The sequence below is a fragment of the Mirounga angustirostris genome, unplaced genomic scaffold, assembly GCF_029215605.1.
Source record: "Mirounga angustirostris isolate CCGP_5_RB_7025 unplaced genomic scaffold, mMirAng1.0.hap1 SCAF_10, whole genome shotgun sequence".
NCBI classification, from domain to species: Eukaryota; Metazoa; Chordata; class Mammalia; order Carnivora; family Phocidae; genus Mirounga; species Mirounga angustirostris.
This window is the reverse complement of record NW_026991718.1, coordinates 36,382,859-36,405,949: the sequence shown is the minus strand read 5'-3', so window position 1 is coordinate 36,405,949 and position 23,091 is coordinate 36,382,859. Positions and strand designations below refer to the sequence as shown.

The window sequence follows — 23,091 nt, the reverse complement described above, 5'->3', positions numbered from 1 at the left end:
GGGGCCCAGAACTCAGGTCTGTCTGAGCCCGGAGCGCGTGTCCCTCAGTAGGACACTGGAGGCTGGTTGCAGGAGGCAGCAAGCACGTCAGCGTGAGCACCAGCAGGGACTGGGGAGTCTGGTTCCTGCCTGGCTGGCTGTGTGGCCCCGGCCACAGTCAAATGCCCTTTCTAAACTCTGTTCCTTCCTCTAATAGTGGGGATGGTAGTAGCACTGCTCCATGGGGCTGAGGGGAAGATTAAAAAGGTAACACAAGGGCGCCTGGGTGGCTCAGTTGGTTGGGCGACTGCCTTCAGCTCAGGTCATGATGCTGGAGTCCCGGGATCGAGTCCCGCATCGGGCTACCTGCTCAGCGGGGAGTCTGCTTCTCTCTCTCCCGCTCCCCCCTCTTGTGCTCTTTCTCTCTCTCACTCTCTCTCTCAAATAAATAAATAAAATCTTTAAAAAAAAAAAAAGTAACACAAGGAGGAGGGTTGGGGGAGGTGTGCTGGAGGAGGTGAAGCAATGACAGGGTGGGCAGAAGACCGGGGGAAGGAGAGCTGGGACCATGAGAAGTGCGTGAGGTACCATATTCAGGAGTTTCTGTTTACTAGTAGACACACAGCTTGGTGAGTGGGAAAGAATCAGCATTTTGTTCGACTCACTTCCCTAAATAGATCACTTGTAGAATTGTCTTAAAATGTCTGCCTTTCCAGATCATAATTTGGCCACATATATTATAGTTAATAAGAGATTAGAAGAAGGAAGTCTTGGTTGCGTTGACATAAATGTTTAAATAAATGAAATGAAAACCAAAAACATAAGTTTTCAAAAGAGGACTGATAAAAAAAAAAAAAAAGCTAAGTTCTGTGTGGAGCATAAAATTTTAAAAAGTGTCTCTCATTTTATAAATAAATTTTAAGGTGTTTACACTTTATGAAAATAGTCTTTATAAATTTACGCCTACTCATGAATTCCTGAAATTCCCAACGTATCTTTTGAAAATTGTAATAATGAGACTCATAGTGAGGAAGTTATACACTTCCTCTGGGTGTAAGTTTCAGTTTGCTCTTTTTTTTCTTCCAATGAACTTTTAGAAAATGCCTCATCACCTTCATCTAGTTGATTTGCTGAAATGAAACATCAGCACCTTTTTATTTTTTTATTTTATTTATTTACTTTTTAAAAGTTGGCTCCATGCCCAGTGTGGAGCCCAATGTGAGGCTTGAACTCACAAACCTGAGATCAAAACCTGAGCTGAGATCCAGTCAGATGCTTAACTGACTGAGCCACCCAGGCACCCCCATCAGCACCTTTTTAAAATATAACTTCTTTGTAAATTGAGTCCCCTGCTGTATCTTACCTAACTTTTAACTCATTATTAAACACATTCTGCTTTCTCCTTGTGCTGTATCCCTAAGATTAAGACCAAAAGGAATATGGAATCAATATTTGCTTCTCGATATTTAAATTAAGAACAAATAGGGCGCCTGGGTGGCTCAGTTAGTTAAACATCTGCCTTTGGCTCAGGTCATGATCTTGGGGTCCTGGGATGGAGCCCTGAGTTGGGCTCCCTGCTCAGCGGGGAGTCTGCTTCTCCCATTCCCTCAGCCCACCGCCCCCCACTCATGCTCTCTCTCACTCTCTCAAATAAATAAATACATAAATAAATAAAATATTTAAAAAAAAGAACAAATACTAAAACATAAAATTTGCTTGAGTTTCTCTGAGAGAAGCTAAGAAAGATGATTTGAAAAGGGATAAAATGACAGTATATTTACTTTCACGTTTCGGGTTTAACTAACTTCGATCCCACAAAGGGAGAAGGAGGTAGATGATTGGATTGGAATGTCTCCACTAGCATGCGGACCTTCAAAGACAAGTCTTCCATTATGTTATATCCCAGCTCAGAGGCGATAGGGAGATTAGGAGGCAAAGGCATGGGAGCTCCCGGCTCTCCCCTCTCTCCTCTCGGCGGGGGGGTGGGTGGAAATGGGATGGACTCGCTTCAGGCCCAGCTGCCTGGTAAGGACAGAGCCCATTCCTTCGATCGATGCCCTAAGCCACCCCCACCCCTGGGGGCTCTTCAACAGGTAATGGGGACTAGTTCAAGGTGGGGGAGGGAAAGGTGAAAACAGGAGCTAAGAAGATCGAGGGTAGACATCTCAGCCTATTTTCTCAGACTAAGCAGAACTAAACGAGTTAACGTTTATCAAAGACTTATGCACCAGACACCATTTTGAGTGTTTTTACTGTCATTATCTCATATAAGCCTCAAAATTATGTAGATTCTGTAATTATCCCTATTTTATACTGAAGCTAGGGAGGTTAAGTGACTTGTCCAAGGTCACAAAGAAAGTCAGTGGGGGAAGACAGGGCTCAAACCCAGGTAGCTGGCTGCAGAGCTCATGCTGTGTCCCCTGACCAGCTCCCAGAACATGCTCGAGGCTTGGCCCTGGTGCTTACCTTTGATGTTGATCTGCACACCCTTGGACACGGTCAGCCCTTTGTCATTGTGGGCCTCACAACTGAAGACTGCTGTCTCGGTCAGACCTGGAAATAGAAGGGGACTCGTGAGACCAGGCTCACAGAGAAACAGGCTGCAGTTCACCAGAATCCTACGGTTGTCTTAGCATTCTTTCACTTTTTGGTTCATTGCCTCAAGCCATAAATGCAAAGTTAATTTTAAAACTATGCTGGTGGCTGAAAAACAAACTTGGGATTAAATCCTAGCTACTGGGAACAAGTCAATCATGGGCCTAAGATACAGCTGTTCTTCATTTAAGTGCTTTATTTTTCCCAGATGGTGAGATGTTAGGTAACAAAAGCAGTAACATTTAGACTTAAATTTCTGCAAGAGGGGGGACGCCTGGGTGGCTCAGTCGGGTAAGCGTCTGCCTTTGGCTCAGGTCATGATCTCAGGGTCCTGGGACTGAGTCCCACATAGGGGTGCCTGCTCAGCGAGGAGCCTGCTTCTCCCTCTGCCTGCCACTCCCCCTGCTTGTGCTTCTCTCTCTCTCCCTACTGAAAAAAAAAAAAATCTTAAAAAAAAAAAAAAATTTCTGCAAGAGGGTATAGGAATCGCTGGCCCCGATATCAAGAACACTGCTTTCTGAGGCTCATCTGGACAATCCCCTGCCGCTTAGCCACACAGTACATACTACATCACATACTAGTGACATTTCAGGATACCAGACATAGCAGGATAAAAGTCACAGCGCTTAAAAACCTCAGATGATCTGTTGTAATGAATCCTTTTTTAATAGTAAAAATTAGTTCATAAAGAATTATTATGTAAGCACAAGATATTATTATTACTTGAAGAGAAGACACTAGTGCTGAATGAAGAAAAATTCTACCATTTCAGAGGTTTGAAGACATCTTAGAAATGAAAAAAACTAGTTGACTTATTAATTTTAAATAGAAAGGAGGAGAGGTAATCCAGATACTGGTCTCTAATACTATTTGCCAATAGAACACCTTAGAGAAATGGCTGATGCTCAGATTGGAGCAGGAAACAGATAAGATGAGCACAAACGCCATGCAACACACACACACACAGACACACACAGACACACACACACACAGAGTGATGGGGGAATGACAGAGACATAGAAGCCAACTGGAAGAACTCCTCCTAATAGCCAAAGCTGGAATGGTTTACATGAAAATAAATGAAGTAGCATTGAATTGTAACCCAAAGTATAAAATAAGTATTCACAAGCCTATACTGATGTAAATACATGATTAAATAATGGGGAGGAACAAACAAGTCTCCCATGCAGAAGAGTTCCAAATAATTTATGTGGATTCTCAAGGGGGAGGACCATAACTCCCAACCCCTTAAACGTGGGCTGCACATAGTGACTTCCTTCCAAAGAGGACAGTATGAAAAGGAAATCAAAGCAAAATTTTATTTTATTTTTTTTAAACTTCAGAGTAGAGAAAACGATAAACACTACCTTGGCCACATGACCAAGGTCAACACCACTAAGTCACGTTGACAGAATGTATCCTTGATATGATGTAATGAAAATGGCACTTCCCCTCTGTAGGCTTCCTCCCAAAAACATACAACCCAAGTCTAATCAGGAGGAAAATATCAGACAGTCCAAACGGTGAGACATTTTACAAGAAACCTGACCAGTATTCCTCAAAACCGTCAAGACCATTAAAAACAAGGAAAGTTTGAGAAATTGTTACAACCAAGAGGAGCCTAAGGAGACAAGACAACTAAATCCTGGGTGAACTCATTGAATCATACAAGGGTATTAGGTAAAAACTAAGGAAATCTGAATAAAGTAGAGACTTGAGTTAATAATAATGTTCATTGGTTCATTAATTATAACAAATACATCACACTAATGTGAGATGTTAATAATGGAAGAACGTGCAAGTGGGGTTTATGGGAAAACTGTATTATCTCCATGATTTCTAAAATCTAAAACTATTCTAAAATTTAAAAACGGGTGTTTTTTGTTTTGTTTTGTTCTTGTTTTTTTAAAAGCACAGCCATATATATTATACATCTGGTAGAATCTGGAAACTTCTCTGTCTCTGGCACACAAAGGTGTCCTCTGGCACAGTTCACATCATGAACTAGAGAAAGAAAAAATTCTTGAAAATAGACCTCCATTTGCTTCTTGCCTGAAAACCTTACTTTGTTATCTTCTATCCTTTTACTTGTATAGGTAATTCTCCATCTGATAATTTTAAAATTCAAAGCTTGTCACTAACAGTAATTAAAAATTTGAAAAATCAAGGAGGAACAAGATGCTGAGGGAAGGCCAGCCCAAGGCTGGGCCAAGTGGCCAGGGAACTGTGCCTGGGAGAAGTTCTAGGAAGAAATGTGAACCTGATCCCTTTTATGTTGGCTCTTCTCTTGAGGGTTAGAAGTGCACAGAAAAATCAGTGCTGGTGGGGTTTTGTTCTTTTCCATCCAGATGGAAGTTAGCCCATGCGCCTGAGTTCTGCTGACTAGACACGGTCTCTCAAGAAAAAAACGAACCTGTGTATCTCTGTCCTACAATTCTTTGGTGACTTTTTTACTTCTCTAAAAGAATGTTTTGTCAGAATAGGACAGATACTTCAGGTATTTTCATTTTCTGAGGTGAAGAGTATTTCCCTCAGACTGGAGGAAAATCCTAATCAAATGGCTTAGATTCTCTTGACACTTCCAAGAGCTAAGAAACTAAAATTTCAGGTAGAAGCCATCATGTGACATTTTTGGTCACTCCCTTTTGAGTGGCAGATGGAACTGCTAATAGTTTGTGTGATGGTTTACAAAAAAATATTTCACTGAAGAGGAATATTTATCTCAAACCCATTAGCCACATCTATAAAAGGACATCCCTGAATACCCTGCCTCAGGGGTCATTATATCTTCTGCTTGTATTCCTCCCAAATAACTTTGAAAAATATATGAAGTCTCTCATACATTTTGAGGTTTGCATCTTAAATTTTTTATAACTTAAACAGCTACAAAGAATACAATTTCAGGTACTCTGACATTTTAAAGCAAAATTCCTTTAAAGGCATCTATGTAGCCCAGCCATGACCAGGATGGGAGACCCAGCATCACCCACTGAAACAATTTTCTCCCAGGAGCCAGAAGTTTTCTATCATGGCTTTCTACTTCCCCTGCAGAATTTTATCCAAATGGCCTAAGTATGTGGGTTTGGAAGTCATGACTAATCACCCTACAACACTTTTGGCAAAGAAAATACACATATACGTTGAAATTGGAAAAAAAAAATTCTTCTAGATTGATTATCCTCACAACTCTTATTAGGGCACAACTATATATATATATATATATATATATATATAAATATAATTCTTTTTTTTTTTTTTTTTAAGTAGGCTCCATGTGGAGCCCAATGTGGGGCTTGAACACATGACCCTGAGATCGAGACCTAAGCCAAGATCAAGAGTTGGATGCTTAACCGAATGAGCCACTCAGGTGCCCTGACAATGTATACAATTCTTAAACATAAACAGTAAAATTTTACTGGAAGGGCAACTTCTTCACTGAACAAAATTTGGAATTTTCTATGTTGTGATCTGGAAATTTCTTAACCTTGAGTCAATGCACTATAGCAGCCACTCTCGAAGTGTGGTCTAGAGACTCCTGGGCATCCCAGAGGCCCTTTTAGGAGGCCTAATGATGAAAACTATTTCTGTCATAATAATAATAACACTAATAATAATGATAAGATGTTATTTGTCCTTTCCACTTTCATTCTCTCAGGAACATGTGACGGAATATTCCAGAAGAATTTTCCAGAGGCTGTATGTTGTGTGATGATGTCATTAGTTTTATCAGGTAACGGAGTACGTGCTTATATATTTTATGCTCTAAAAGTTTTGCTTTAGTTTCTAATTCAGTACTTATCAACAGGTAGAACTCACAGAAACAAAACCTCTTTGGTTCTCAATAATTAAGTCTGTAAAGGGATCTTGAGACCAAAGCATTTGAGAACTGATGCCCTGTAGTGACTCCAGATAAGTCAGGGAGAGGTCTTTCTTCTTTTGCAAAGTGAGGGAGAGATTTGGACTTTGGGCACTTTGTCAGGCATTTACTTTACAAAAGAAGACGGACACATCCCAGATGAGGATCAAGACCTCATCCCTCGGGCGCCTGGGTGGCTCAGTTGGTTGGGCGACTGCCTTCGGCTCAGGTCATGGTCCCGGAGTCCTGGGATCGAGTACTACATCTGGTTCCCTGCTCAGCGGGGAGCCTGCTTCTCCCTCTGACCCTCTCCCCTCTCGTGCTGTTTCTCTCTCTCTCTCAAATAAATAAATAAATAAAATCTTAAAAAAAAAAAAAAAAGACCTCATCCCTCTAAGCCACTGCCTGGCACCCATGCTGCCGACCATTATGTCACATTATGTGATGCTTTGCTTTTCATGCTCAAGAATCACCTTTAACCTTCCAGGTCATAAGCTCTCAAATGAGACGCCCATTTCACCAGGCTCCATGAATGGGCACAACTTTGTGTATATTTAGAAAAATTGGCTTTGGCTCAATAAGAAAATACAGAGTTGCTATGCAATTTATATTTTTTATATAGTTGAGCTAAACACAGTTATTTGACTTCAGGGACTCTTGTCAAAACTCTTGGGAAACACTCGAGTACAAGATACAGATCACATTCCAAGCTGGCCAGAAGCGGAAAAAAACAAGAGGATGGATTCATTTTCTGAGATCGGTTGACCAGCTATAGATCCCTAAGTAAGACAACTGGGGCCCACTGTTCTTCAGAGCTGCGAGGTTTATCAATGCTGAAAGTGAAACTGCGTATCAGGAACACTATGTTAGGTTAAGTGGGAAGTCGCTTTTCCTTTCTGTGTTTCTTTTCAAAGTGCACACAAAGTCAGGAAAACAATCTCTAGCACATTCTCTGGCACAAGACATCCACATTAGTATAGAATTGTCCAGAAGTAGCTAAACCACCTATTATATCAGTTCTTCCCATGAGCTGAGGTGGTTAATGCCCACAGGCCAAAGAGACGCCAATAGCGAGAAGTGGAAACTGGTTCAAACCAAAGTTAACTTTCTCCTAAAGTAGGTGGGCCAAAACTTAAGACAAAATACAGTCTTCTTTGCTTAATGTATTCAGTTATACATACTTCCTTTGTTTAATGGCAGTAGCTTCCCAGCTAGAGGCTCATATAAGAGCCTGGGTTGGATATAGCAACTAGTGTGTGCTGGGAAAGACTGTTGCCTCTCACCTTCCTCTTCTCTGTCTGGGTGAACAATCACCAGACTGGAATAGACCTTGAAGTTTTATAGCATGAGCCCTTGTGGCTTTCCAGGGGAAAAAAAATCATCCACCCCCTTAAGTCCACACCCTACTACCCACATTCTCCCGAGTGACCATGGCACCGGAGCCTCCTGTCTTTCTGAGCCCTGTCCTCCTCCAATGGGAACCCCCCCCTTACTCTGTCACATCTCACCTAACTCCTGATGTTCATGCCCCTCTTGCTTGGTCTGCTGGTTTAAAAAAAGACAGCCTCTGACACAAGGTCTGAAAGATATTTTAAAGAACATTTGGAAACAGGATGTTCCCTTGAGGGAAGGACAATCAGAATTGCTAAGAAAGCAACTTCTAAGAGCACCAGTTGGGCCAATTTGTTGAGTTCTGGATAAGCAACCTTTCATTTTTTTTTTTTTTCCCTTAGAGCAAAAGAGGCAAAGCAATGGAAGCACATTCTGCATAAAGGAAGTTGCTTATTAACTTGGAACATACTCTCTGCCCTGAATTCATTCCCTCAATACATATTTACTGAGTACTTACTACGTGTCAGACATTTTCCCAGGCACTTGGGGTATATCCATGAATAAAAGAGATCCCTGCCCCTACAGAGCTCACATTCTTACAGAGAGAAGTGGGTGAGAAAGAATAACCTTGATAAATAAGTAAGCTTCATGCTCTATCAGAAGGTGATTAATGGAATGGGAAAATACAAAAAGATCAGAGAGGGCCGCGGGTGGGTGGGAAAGTGGGCTGTGATTTCAAATATTCAGGTCAGAGGCTCAGAGAAATGTCCTCCAATGAATGACTCTGAGTGAGGGAATAGGCTAATGTTGTGGGGAGTGGGGGGTTCTAGGATGGGACACCTGGAGCTTTGAGCAGAAGACTGACATGATCTAACTTGTGTTTTATCAGGATCGTTGCAGGGGCCACATGAAGACTAAACCTTAAGCAAGTAGGTCCCTTACTAGCTCCAAATTTTTTCCTGATCTGAAAATGCGTATTAAAAATGCCTAATTATATCACAGCTTACTATGAAGTTCAAAGTCAGTCCTTAGAGAAAGCACTGTGAAAATGATGAACTGACTTATATCAATTCTAGTTATTGTTACTGTTGTTATTACAATGAGTATTATTAACTCTATCCAACTAACTAAAACATAAAGCTAGCTTAGATATTTTCTAAATGTGGATTTAAAAAATAAATGAGTATTTTTAAAAAATAAAAACCAGGGGTGCCTGGATGGCTCAGGTCATGATCTCAGGTCTGTGGGATTGAGCCCCACGTTGGGCTCTGCACTCAGCACGGAGCCTGCTTGAGATTCTCTCTCTCCCTCTTCCTCTGTTCCCACCCCTGCTTTCACATGCATGAATGCACACGCATACATACTCACACACTCTCTCTCAAATAAATAAAATCTTAAAAATATAAAAACCAGAAAGATCAGCGTAAGTCCACCACTCTTGATAGAAAGATAGCTCAAAACTGACGATGAGATAGTAACTATTGCATATAAAAATAAGACAAAAATTTTATAAGAAACACTTGAGTTATTCCTGCGGGTTGCTCCTGTACCAAGGGCCTTACACTCATTATTTCACTGAATCCTCATAAATGTTCTATGAGGTAGACATGGTTATTATCCCTCTTTTATACAAGGAAGTTGAGTAACTTGCCTAGGGACACACGATAGTGAAGTAGTATTACTGCGTATGTCCTAGCTAGGGATCCCAACCACTAACCTACAATGTGTTCCACCATTAAATACCATATAGCAAAACCTCTTGCAGTTCTCTTCTCTATTTTGCGATTTGGTTTTGCCCAAAACAAAGTGCTTTTTAAAAACAGAACTTTGGGACACCTGGGTGGCTCAGTTGGTTAAGCATCTGCCTTCGGCTGGGGTCATGAACCCAGGGTCCTGGGATCAAGTCCCACATCAGGCTCCTTGCTCCGCGGGGAGCCTGCTTCTCCCTCTGCCTGCCGCTCACCCTGCTTGTGCTCTCTCTCTCTCTGACAAATAAATAGAATCTTTAAAAAAATAAAAAATAAAAACAAAACTTCGTGGGGCATAGGGTGGCTCAGTCTGTTGAGTTTCTGACTCTTGATTTTGGCTCAGGTCATGATCTCGGGGTGGTGGGATCAGGCTCCGTGTTGGGCTCTGTGCTCAGCATGGAGTCTGCTTGTCCCTCTCCCTCTGCTCCTCCCTCAGCTCATGCTCTCTCTCTCTCTCTCAAATAAATAAATAAATAAATAAATAAATAAATAAATAAATAAAATCTTTTAAAAAATAAAAACAAAATTTTGTTTTGGAATAATTTTCAATTTACAAGAAATTACAGAAATAGTACAGAGTTCTTGTATACCCTTCACCAGCTTCCCTTAATGATAAGATCCTACATAATCATAGTATAATAACCAAACAAGAAAGTGACGTCACTATAATACTATTAACTCAAATAGAGACCACATTCAGATTTTTGCCAATTTTTGTTCTGTTTTATTTTTTGGGGTGTGTGTGTGGGGGGGTGTATAGCTCTATGAAATTTTATTTCAGGTAAGATTTGTACTACTTCAGCACCAAAAAAAAAAAAAAAAGCTCCCTCATATTTTAGGAACATCCTACCCAAGCTAACCCCTGATTAATCATCATAACTTTGTCATTTTGAGAATGTTATATAAATGGAATCACACAGCATGTAACCTTTGAGATTGGCTTTGTTGACTCAGAATAATGCCCTTTAGACAAAGTACTGCTTTGCTCATGTCTCTTAAAGACAGCTTTTATATCACAGAAGGACAAAAAACCCAACTGGTATCAAGAGAAAAAAAACATATGGCCTTCCTGTTCATAAACATGCTTGCTCAATGCAAGTGTCAACCATCAGGACTCTTCAAACCACTTCCCTACTTAGCACTCTCTTGGTAGAATTGACCTCGGAAAAGTTTACTTCAGGGTTAATTTCAAGACAGGATGGCCTCTCCTTGCAAACACTCCCAGGTTTGCATCAGCAGGTAAAGCATAAACCCAGCCCCTGGCATTTCCAGTCAGAATGGCACCTAGTTCCTCAACCGTGAACTTCTGAGGTGGGCTCAGGTATCACTAATGCATCCTCAAAATTAAACACAGATGTAAATAAGAATAATGTTTTATGGTTCTTTTACAATATTACAAAATTCAGGTGCTTGGGAATAGTCCACAGATAGCTGACTTGATCTAACTTGGTGTGTCAGAAGCTTGCACTGTTGGCCCTTTCTCCATGGACTTCTTTAAGCCCTCTGTCTACAAAATGGGTGTAAAAAAACTGCTCTGTTAATTTCATAGAACTGGTTTTATTTATATTTCTATAAATGAGAAGAGATAAGGAGTTTAAATGCAAAAGCAATTATGCAAATACAAGTTACTTCACTCTCACTGTGTTCCTTTGTCCCAGTGAAGGGACCTCTGACTCAGGATCTGTTTATAATTCATTTGTTTATTCAGTAGTTCATTCATTCATTCACACAGTTCTGATGTGCCAGGCACTGTGCTGGGTGATAGGGCTAAGGTAATTAATAACTAATATGTAATAATCACACTGATCAATAATTCAGGGTAGGGAGACAGTAGATGGTTGTGCTTTCATGTGGTGGGGAAGTACAAGCATTATGGAAGAGGCACTGTGGATACACAGACAAGGACAGGGTGTCCTGAAAGGTTTTCAGAAAAGAAATACATACAGGTACAAAGATGTCTACGTAAGTAACAACAACCACCAAAATAAAACCACCTACATGCTCATCAGCAAGGGGGTGGTTAAATATATTACGGTCCATTCATGCAATGGGGCGATTATCATAAACAATGAGAGGCCCACAAGTACCTGTATGGGAAGATCTACATGTCTTGGCCATCTATGTGTATATGTACATATGTGAGTATATTTAAAGGAGAAGGGCCTTGAAGGAAGTGAACCAGTGGCTCACATTGTGTGTCATCACACTGTAAGTGACAACTATGTAGGGAGTGAACGTGTGGAGATTCAAGGGAGACTTGCCCATTTTGCTTTGGTATGTTGCTATGGTTTGAATGTTTTACAATGAAAATGTGTTCACGTATTATTTGTGTAATAAAAAGGCTGAAATCGGGGCCCCTGGGTGGCCCAGCTAGTTAAGTGACTGACCCTTGATTTCAGCTCGGGTCATGACCTCAGGGTTGGGAGATGGAGCCCTGTGTCAGGCTCTGCACTCAGCGTGGAGTCTGCCTGAGATTCTCTCTCTCCCTCTCCCTCTGCCCCTCCCCTTGGTGGCGCTTGCTCACGCACTCTCCCTCTTTCTCTCTCAAATAAATAAATAAATAAAAATCTTTAAAAAAATTAAAGAATTAAAAAGGCTGAAATTAGTCTGCATGTGCATTATCATTCTAATTTGAAGGAAAATCATTATATATACCCAAGCATATACATTTACAGAAGAGGTTTAAATGGAATCAAATCTGTGTTTTCATCATAATTGTATACATGTATAATAAGATGTAAAAATACTTTTTCTGAGTTTTCTACATTTTAGACATAAAGTCATTTAATAATTATGTAAAATAAAGTTAAAAAACCATTTTTTGTTTTTGTTTTTTGTGTTTTTTTAAGATTTTATTTATTTATTTGACAGAGAAAGACACAGCAAGAGAGGGAACACAAATGGGGAGTGGGAGAGGGAGAAGCAGACTCCCTGCTGAGCAGGGAGCCCGATGCGGGACTTGATCCCGGGACTCCAGGATCATGACCTGAGCCGAAGGCAGTCGCTTAACCAACTGAGCCACCCAGGCGCCCCATTTTTTGTTTTTTTTTAAGAGAATGGGGCAGAGGCAGAGGGAAAGGGAGAGAATCTTGAGCAGGCTCCACGCTTAGCCTCATGACCTGGGCCCCCTAAAATCTTTTTATTTTGAAATAATTACGGATTCACAGAAAGATGTAAAGAAACATACAGGGAAGTTTGGTGTATCCTTCACCCTACCTCCCCAATGTTAACGTTTTACATAACCATAGCACACTGTCAAAACACTATAGCACATTGTCAATTTCCTAGCCAGGAGACTGACATTGGTACTATCCACAGAGCTTATTCAGATTTTACCAATTATACATGCACTCATTTGTGTGTGTGTGTGTGTGCACACACGTGCACACATGCATGCATATAGCTCTACGTAAGTTAACATATGCAGCTTTGTGTAACTGTCATCACAATAAAGGTTGTTTTAAAAAACACACTATTGGGGGGGCGCCTGGGTGGCTCAGTCAGTTGTGTCCAACTCTTGATTTCGGCTCAGGTCATGATCTTAGGGTCATGAGATTGAGCCCCACATCCGGCTCCACACTCAGTGTGGAATCTGCTTGAGATTCTCTCTTTCTCTCTTCCTCTGCACCCCCACCCCTGGCTTGCGCTGCACTTTTTCTCTCTCTCTCTCTCAAATGCATAAATAAACAAAAAACACATTATTAGGCTATAAACTGCTCTATTTCTATTTTACTTCTATCTTCTCTAGCAAAGGAAAAAAAAGCCTTCAAATTAAAAAAAGTAAAATAAAAATTGTAATGAACTTGCAACCCAAAATAGATTGTGGTTGTGAGAGTATATCACCATTTAGAAATAAATCAGGTCTCCAAGCTGAGACAAATTATACACAGCCGTGGGTATTAAAAGAATTTGTAGGGCGCCTGGGTGGCTCAGTTGGTTGGGCGACTGCCTTTGGCTCAGGTCATGATCCTGGAGTCCCGGGATCGAGTCCCTCATCGGGCTCCCTGCTTCACAGGGAGTCTGCTTCTCCCTCTGACCTTCCCCCCTCTCATGCTCTCTCTCTATCTCATTGTCTCTCAAATGAATAAATAAAATCTTTAAAAAAAAAAAAGAATTTGTAAATCTTATCACAGAAACACACTTTCACCTTCTAAGATAACATGCAGTAGAGGAAAAGTTCCAGATGAACAGAGATTGACAGATTGTCCCTATTTTCTTTTCTTTTTTAAAAAAGATTTTATTTATTTGAGAGAGAGTGAATGAGAGAGAGAGAGAGAGAGCATGAGCAAGGGGAGGGAGAGGGAGAAGCAGACTCCCCACTGAGCAGGGAGCCCGATGTGGGGCTTGATCCCAGGACCCTGGGATCATGACCTGAGGTGAAGGCAGACGCTTAACTGACTAAGCCACCCAGGCGACCCTGTCCCTATTTTCATAAAGAAAAATGACACTGATCCTGGTAGTACAGAATCATTGAGAGAGAAATCCACCATAAAACGTAAGAGAGGGCTATCAGGGGCGCCTGGGTGGCTCAGTCGGTTAAGCATCTACCTTCGGCTCAGGTCATGATCCCCAGGTCCTGGTTTTGAGCCCCACGTTGGGCTCCCTGCTCAGTGGGGAGCCTGCTTCTCCTTCTCCTCCCCACTCCTGCTCTCTGTTGCTATCTCTGTCTCCCTCTCTCAAATAAATAAATAAAATCTTAAAAAAAAAAGAGAGAGAGAGGGCTATCAAACTGGTGCCTGTAAGAATGCAGGAAACAGTCACATCTAGTCATTCGGCTCACCCAGAAGTCAGGTTTGATTTTGAAATAAATTTCAAGCTGATTTCCAGGCTTTCTGTGATAGTTACTAGCCCGATGTAGTAATAATATCTCAGAAGATAAGAAAGAGAAATAAATGGAGGGAAAATAAAAGCAAGCAGATTTACTAATGGTTGAACAGTAGCCAAGAAAGTTGATTTAATGAGCTGAGGTCAACTCAGAGTCTGCCTTTATCAACAGGCCACTGGACTCTGCCCTCAGTTAGAATGGAATCTAGATTTTCATCAGCAACTTGGATGAAACACAAAAGGCAGCACAAAGCGCGAGGTGGGGGGAGTGTTTTGTTAATTGAAGGAGAGGATCGAGGTTCCGAACGGCCTCTGTGGGCTGGGACGATATTTTAAATTTTTATAAGGATAAATGGTAGGCTGAACTTCCAAAAATAATTAAATATACAAGAAGCAGGAGAGCTTTGGCTTTGCAGTAATTGATGAGAAAAAAGATCCGAGGATTTCAGTTAGCTTCAAACTCAACATTAATCAACATGTTAACCTTCATCAGAAATAGTAATGCAAACTGCATTACCAGAAATATTGTCCCAAACACTATATTGCAGCTCCCACTGAACTTTATGCATGTCTTTTCAAAATAACACCAATGTTACTAAACTCTTTCAGAAAATAGAGGAGGTAGGGATACTTCCTAACTAGTATTTGAGGACAACAATACCCTAATACCAAAAACTGACATTCTGAAAACAAAATTATAGACCACTGCCCTCATGAGCATTGTTGTACAATAAAGAATTTAGCTTTTGTCCCTTATAATTGCCTGAGTGACAGGAGTAGCTTTGTTAGACTAATGAGGTGACTCAGAATGGGCCCCTAGAAAACCTCAGGATGAAGACTGATCACCAGAACGACCAGCCATGTGATGAGAGAGTTGAAGGGTCTGGAGATTGTGTTTAATCACATGGCCAATGATTTCATCAGTTATGCCTATGCAAGGAAACTTCAGTAAAAAATCTGCACCCCAAAACTCAGTAGAGTGTCCTTTTCCTGGATGTGGCAGGAGGGTGATACACCCTGATTCAAGAGGAGCGGGCATGGAAGCTCTGTATGCAGGACCCTCCCAGATATCACCTGAGGTATACCCCGTGTAATAAAACTGTAATTGTTAAGCATAGCACTTTCCTGAGTTCTGTGAGTTGTTCTAGCAAATTATCAAACTAGAGGGGTTCATGGGAACCTCCAAATTTATAGCCAGTCAGTAAGAAATGCAGGTGGTCTGGGGACTCCCCCCACCCTGAGACTTGTGGTTGGCATCTGAAGTGAGCCTTGGGGTAGACTGGGTAGTCAGCATCAGAAGTGAATTGCAGTACACCTGGTTGGTATGACCCTAGTCTGGCAGTGAAATAGAATAAATGTAAATGCAAAAATCTTTAACTAAATATTAGCAAATCGAATCCACCACAATATATCATGACCAAGTAGAGTTTGTCCCAGGAACGCAACACTGGTTTAGCATTTGAAAATCAAATCAATGTAATTTGCTGTATTAGGAGAATAATGGAGAAAAACTAGATGATCATATGATTAAAAAAAATAAAATTTTTGGCAAACTGAGAATAGAAGGAAACTTCTTCAACCAAATGAAGGGCACTGACCAAAACCCAGTTTATGTCATAGTTGGTGATTGGGGCAGAGACATGAACTCTTCCTACTTTAATTCAGCATTGCGCTAGAGTCTTGGCCAGTAAAATAAGGAAAGGGACCGAGATAAAAAGGCAAGACTGGACGGGTAGAAGTAAAACTGTCTCTATTTGCAGGTGACATTGTCTACATAAAATATCTAAGGAATCTACAAAACAACAACAACAAAACCCTCTTAGAACTAATACATTAATTTAATAAGGTTGCAGGATGTGAGATCAACATACAAAAATCCACTTATTTCCTATATACTAATAGTTAACAATTGGGAAATGAATTCAAATGTGATATTTACCAGCATCAACAACATAAAGTATTTACAAATAACTTTAACAAGTGACATACAATATCTCTACATCAAGAACTATAAAAAATTGCTGAGAGAAATTAAAGAAGAGCTAAATAAATGGACAGAGTGTGTTCTTGGATTGGAAGTCTCAATATTATTAAGATGTGATCTCCCCATAAACTGATCTGTAAATTCAATACAATTGCAAACAAAATCACAACAGACTCTTTTGCAAAAGCTGTCAAGCTGATTCTAAGATTTTTATGAGAATAGGCCAACGACCTGAAATGATACAATGAAATACAATGATATATGATTGGTCTATAAGCACAAGAAAAAAAATGCTAAAATCTTGTCTTTTTTCTTTTTAAAGATTTTATTAATTTATTTGAGAGAGAGAGCACAAGCAGTGGGGAGGGGCAGAGGCAGAGGGAGAAGCAGGCTCCTCACTGAGCAGGGAACCCAACATGGGGCTTGATCCCAGGACCCCAAGATCATGACCTAAGCCGAATCAGATGCTTACCCGACTGAGCCACCCAGGCTCCCCACTAAAACCTTTCCTAAATCTAATTTAAAATTTGACATTACTGGGGCGCCTGGTTGGCTCAGTCATTAAGCATCTGCCTTTGGCTCAGGTCATGATCCCAGCGTCCTGGGATCGAGCCCCGCATTGGGCTCCCTGCTCAGTGGGAAGCCTGCTTCTCCCTCTCCCACTCCCTCTACTTGTGTTCCCTCTCTCGCTGTGTCTCTCTCTGTCAAATAAATAAATGAAATCTTTTCAAAAAATTTGACATTAGGGAAATAAAATGCAAATTTAAAATTTACCATTGCACATCCACTAGAATATCTAAAATGAAAAAAAAAACCTACCCATATGAAATGTTGGCAAGGACATGGATAGAGCAATGAACACTCATCCACTGTGGCTAGGAATATAACTTGGTACAACTTTAGAACAGTTTGGTGGTTTCCTTAAAAGTTAAACATATACCTAGTATGTGATCTAGCAGTTCTTCTCCCAGGTATTATTCAAGACAAAATAAAAACATATGTCTCCCCAAAGCCTTGCACACAAGTATCTGTAGCTCCTATATTTATCATAGCCAACAGCCATAAACATCCCAAATGTTCACCACACAAATAAACAAAACATAGCACATCCATACCATAGAGCACTATGGGCAATAACAACATACTACTCACACGTCAACATGGATGAATCCCAAAAACATCACATTGAGGGAAAGAAGGCTGACACAAAAGAATATATATACTTTATGATTCCACTTATTTAACATTCAAGACCTAGCAAACTAATCTATGATGTCAGACATCAGAACACCATTGCCTATGGGAGGTGGGGACTGATGGGAAGGGGGCAGGAGGGGACATTCTGAGGTGATGGCAATGTTCTGTGTCTCGAATGAAGTGGTGGTTCCATGCGTGTCTACATTTATCAAAACTCACAGAGTTGTGCATTTAAGTTCTATGCACCTAACTGTATGTCAATTTTACCTCAATGAAAACAAATCTTTCTTTATGGGACTTCAGAGCCACCATCCTAGAAAGGGTGGGGTATAGTTTTCTAATGGACTTTGTTTGGGGTTTTCAAATTATTTATTTATTTTTATTTTTCATTTAAAAATTTTTAAATTTAAATTTCAGGTAGTTAACACACAGTGCAATATTGGTTTCTATAGTAGAATTCAGTGATTCATCCCTTACATACAATGCCCAGTGCTTATCAAGTGCCCTCCTTAATGCCCATCACCCATCTAGCCCATCCCCACCCATATCCCTCCAACAACCCTCAGTTTGTTCTCTATTGTTAAGTCTCTTATGGCTTGTTTCCGTCTCTCCTTTTTTTCTCTTCCTCCTTCCCATATGTTCATCTGTTTTCTTTCTTAAATTCCAGAGTGAGGATCATATGGTTTTTGTCTTTCTCTGACTTATTTCACTTAGCATAATACACTCTAGCTCCATCCATGTAGTTGCAAATGGCAAGATTTCATTCTTTTTTTTAAAAAAAGATTTTATTTATTTATATGTGAGAGAGAGAGAAAGAGAGAGAACAAACAAAAGCAGGGGCAGGGGCAGAGGGAGAGGGAGAAGCAGACTCCCCGCTGAGCAGGGAGCCCAACGCGGGGCTGGATCCCAGGACCCTGAGATCATGACCTGAGCAGAAGGTATACACTTAGGGCGCCTGGGTGGCTCAGTTGGTTAAGCGACTGCCTTCGGCTCAGGTCATGATCCTGGAGTCCTGGGATCGAGTCCCACATCGGGCTCCCTGCTTGGCAGGGAGTCTGCTTCTCCCTCTGACCCTCACCCCTCTCATGCTCTCTCTTTCATTCTCTCTCTCTCAAATAAATAAATAAAATCTTTAAAAAAAAAAAAAAAAGAAGGTATACACTTAACTGACTTGAACCACCCACATGCCCCAATATTTCATTCTTTTCTGATGGCTGAGTAATATTCCATTGTGTGTGTGTGTGTGTGTGTGTGTATACCACATCTTCTTTATCCATTCATCTGTCAGTGGACATTTGGGCTCTCTCCATAGTTGATAATGTGGGAGAAGATATTTGCAAATGACATATCTGATAAAGGGTTAGTATCCAAAATCTAGAAAGAACTTATCAACCTCACCACCCAAAAAACAAATATCCCAGTTAAGAAATGGGCAGAAGACGTGAATAGACACTTTCCCAAAAAAGACATCCAGGTGGCTAACAGACACATGAAAAGATGCTCAACATCACTCGGCATCAGGGAAATACAAATCAAAACTATGATGAGATACCACCTCACACCTGTCAGGATGGCTAAAATTAACAACAGATGTTGGCGAGGATGCAGAGGAAGGGGAACCCTCTTGTACTGTTGGTGGGAATGCAAACTGGTGCAGCCACTCTGGAGAACAGTATGGAGGTTCCTCAAACTGACTTTAAACTAAGAAGTAGCTTGATTATCAACTCCTTGGAGAAACTCAAAGACAATTCAGATGGAGGCAGAGAAAACCATAATATTCCTTATGGAGTGAGGAGTTAGGAAAGTGATCCAGAGGTAAAACTGAGGGGCTGGCATTCACTTGCTGGTCTGTTGTCACCATGAATATTCAGTGAGTGCTACTATGAGTCAGGCACTGCCTTGGGACAGACAAAGTCCTTGTCCTTGCTGAGCATATAGTCTCTGAGAAGACAGACAAGGAAGCTAAACAAATAAACGGGTGATGATAAGACTGTGACGAGTGCAACAATGGAGTCTACAAGAACTCATGACTGGGAGTCAATAAAGAGGTAGGGGGGACCTAAAATAGTTGAATGACCAGGGAAGGCTTCCTGGAAGAAGTGATATTTGAGTTGTGTCATAGGACGAAGGGCAAGTGGAAGAACACTATAAGTAGACAGAAGAGAGAAGGCAAAGGTCCTGAGGCAGGAAGGAGGACTATGTGTGTGAGGAAATGACAGATAATCAGGATGACTAGTGCTTAAATAAGCAGGGACAAGAAGGTGGGGTGGGGTTGGGTTGGACAGTTGGGCGGTGGCCAGAGCACACAGGGCTGATGGCAGGGGCAGGAATGACTCTGAGTGACAGTCTAAGACAACAGGGAGCCACTGAGGAGGATGGATTAGAGTGGCGGCAGGGCTGGAAACAGAGACCCCTTCGGGAGCTCCTGCACTGGCGTTGGCGGGAGCCAGCAGTGATGTGGAGCGGGGTGCTGCAGCATGGAGGGAGAACAAACAGGCTCAGGACACACAGGAGAAGCAGAATGGACAGAACTCGCTGATGCATTCAACATGAAAAATGAGAAAGAGGAAGGATGGGCCGATGGTGGTATCCTTTACTAAGATAGGGAATTCTGGGGCAAAACATCTGCAGGGGAGGTGGATCCAGAGTTTCATTTTAGGGGGCACCTGGATGGCTCAGTCGTTAAGCATCTGCCTCCGGCTCAGTTCATGACCCCAGGGTCCTGGGATCGAGACCCACATCGGGCTCCCTGCTCAGCGGAGAGCCTGCTTCTCCCTCTCCCACTCCCCCTGCCTGTGTTCCCTCTCTTGCTGTGTCTCTGTCAAATAAATAAATAAACTCTTTTAAAAAAAAAAGAGTTTCATTTTAAAATGCCTATGCACCAGCAAGTGCAAATGCCAGGCAGGGAGATGGGCACATGGGCCTGAAGCTCAGAAGATAACAAAGCTCAAGGCCATCATCATAAAGATGGTATTGAGGTTGGGGACGTAGAGGAACTCTCCCGGGGGGCGTGTCTCAGAGTGAAAAGCAGTGGGTCCAGGAATGAGGCTGTCAAGGGCAGGGAAGGAGCCCTGCAGTGGGAAGGAAGCCTGGAAGACTGTTTCCAGAAGTTCGCCCCTGTGTTCCCAGTACCGAGAACAGCCTCTGGCATACAGCACTCCCTTGCAACGCAGTCGCTGAATGCAGGAAGAAAGGAAGGACTCGGGGGTGGCACCCTTGCCAGATGTTGCTGAAAGATGCCCTGAGAGAAGCCAGATGGGAGCCCGTTGGCTTTAGCAGCATAGGAAACGGCAAGGGCGGTGACTCCAAGAGCTCGGCCAGGGGAGTGCCGGGGACAAAGCTGGGGCGCTTCCATGCAGATGGGAATCCGAATGCCCATTGACTGCCAGTGTGGCTATGATCCCACAATGACTCAATCGTCCCACAACGGCCCCCGTGACCAATGCGGTTCCTTGCTGTCAAACCTCCCATCAGTGGTCTTCACGTCAGTGGTTCCCCAAGCGAAGGCCAGCAAAGGCCTGGCTGCAATGGGAGGTGTGAGCAGGGCTCCCGCTGCCAGGGCTCGGGGATCCTGGCCACTCTGCTCACTTAAGCACAGGCACCCCTCAGCACCTTCGCCCACTTCCCACCCCCGGCTCGCGAACTCTCACGCCGGAGATTCCCACTTCCCTCTCCGCGGCCCCGGCCCGACTTGGCTGCCCCCGTGTTTCATTCCCCTGCACGGTGCCAGCAGCGGGCACTGAGCTTTTGACCCCTTCCACTGTTCGAGCACCCGACTCGGACTTACCAGGAACAGTTAGCACAGAGGGGGACTTTTCCGGCTGTTCATTAACACGGCTGCTGTTCTGAACCCAGAAAATGTTGACGGGCTCAGGAGGGCCCACGGCCTGACAGGTGAGGTTGAAGGCCGTGTTCCTCGTGACATTCATGCTCTCAGGCTGTCTAGTAAAGTGAGGAAGGCCTGCAGAGAAAGCATTCAGTGAAAGAGCGTCTTAGGTCCGCGGGCAAAGCTGGAGCCCCAAGGGGAATGGAGACTGTTCTGGAACTTGGCAGTAGATCTCTTTATATACCACCTTCGGTCCGAAACGGCCAGTTTTCACCTTCTGAAAGTTGGCTCAGAAAGGATAGAAGCTAATGCCTCCCCGACTAGCTCCAGCAGGCTTTCTAGGGTACTTTTCCAAAGGGGTTGTGGTGGGGATTCAGAACTGGTTTTACCAGAAGGGACGCCTGGCAGTGTTGAAATCAGGTGTTGCTCAGACTCCGGAGAGGCTCTCACATTTTCAGTATTCCTTCCCAAAATACACACAGAGTAAAAACAAAGCCACGTAATAGGTCTGCCTGTTTTTGAGGACCATCTACTTTAAGATGAGCGATAATGAATTCTAAAATCTGTACACTTGTGCAGGGCTGGACGCTTTTCAAACTACATTCTCACGAGCACAGTGTAGACACAGTTACACAGTTATAATCCTAAGATCTTTGACTGTAATTCAGGATCGAGGCCATAAGGAAGGGAACTTTAGAAATATCTCAGAGAAAGCCAGTTAATACTCATTTGGAGCATGTGCCAAAAAATTAGCAGGTCAAGCTAACTGTCCTCAGGAATTTAAATTATGTTCTTCTGGGATTGGGAACTGACAGATCTGATCCCAGAAGGAATGATGTGGGAGTGGCAAAATGGGATTCTTTCTTCCTGTTTCAAAGTTTTGCAAAAACTCCATTTGGACCTAACGTGTTCCTGCCCTGGGCATTTTGCTGGGATTCTGACAAGTTAAATGTCCTCTTAATATATTTCCAAGGTTAACAGCAAACATAGGAACACTACCATCACGTCCCCCACCCGCAGGATGATGTTGACATAACCCTGAGGAGGCTTAGCTGTCCAGCCTGGGATGGGCCTAGAACAAAGCTCTTAAAGGAGACTCCTCTGAGGGGGTCTCTCCCTCAGGCCTCCTGCAGCATTAGTGGGTATGAGGTTTAGGTTTGCAAAACAATGGGTAGGAGAGCAGCCTTCCAATGGGAGATGGTTCTAGATGAACTTCCCTGAATAGCCACTTGTTCTAAAGCCTGTGGGGAGGAGGGTCAGGAGAAAGTAGAAAAGAAAGGTGTTTGGGTGCTTCTGATGGCAGGGGTGCTCAGAAAGCTGGGATGCAGGGCCCTGGAGGCAGCCTGTGGGCTGGTGAGGAGTGATCACCTGTGGTGATAATAGAGGTGCCTCCTCCTTGAAGCCTTCCTTGATAGGCCCTGTCATTGCAGAACCAGGCACACACACCTGGAGACCTGAGGCCTCAGGACCTGGGCTCACCGAGGCATCAGCTGACACTTCCCACTGCAGTTCAAGTTCCTTGAGGTCAGAGACCTCCTTCTCCTAGTCCATGTCTCACTTTGTACCCCCACTGAGCCCATCTCATGACATGTCATGGAACTGTACTGAACCATGTACCCAATAAATCCTAGGGCCCCAGATGAGTCCCAGATCGAGCTGCTGATCCAGTTCGGGAAAACTGCTCACCCTCTGAGGCAAATCACCACTAGACCACGTGAGTGGTATCTGACGCCAACACTGAGAACTGGAT

At 42.6% G+C, this 23,091-nt stretch overlaps 1 protein-coding gene across 1 annotated transcript in view; it reads right to left on the bottom strand.

The window, feature by feature from the left end:
* The window catches only part of MERTK (MER proto-oncogene, tyrosine kinase), a 106,451-nt gene that overhangs the window by 44,464 nt on the left and 38,896 nt on the right, over positions 1–23,091 (bottom strand). The window contains exons 4-5 of the mRNA XM_045884547.3: positions 21,303–21,476; positions 2,446–2,532 (exon numbers count right to left, since the gene is read on the bottom strand). Of these exons, the coding sequence (XP_045740503.1) occupies positions 2,446–2,532; positions 21,303–21,476 (261 nt within the window). The remainder of the gene's footprint in view (positions 1–2,445; positions 2,533–21,302; positions 21,477–23,091) is intronic.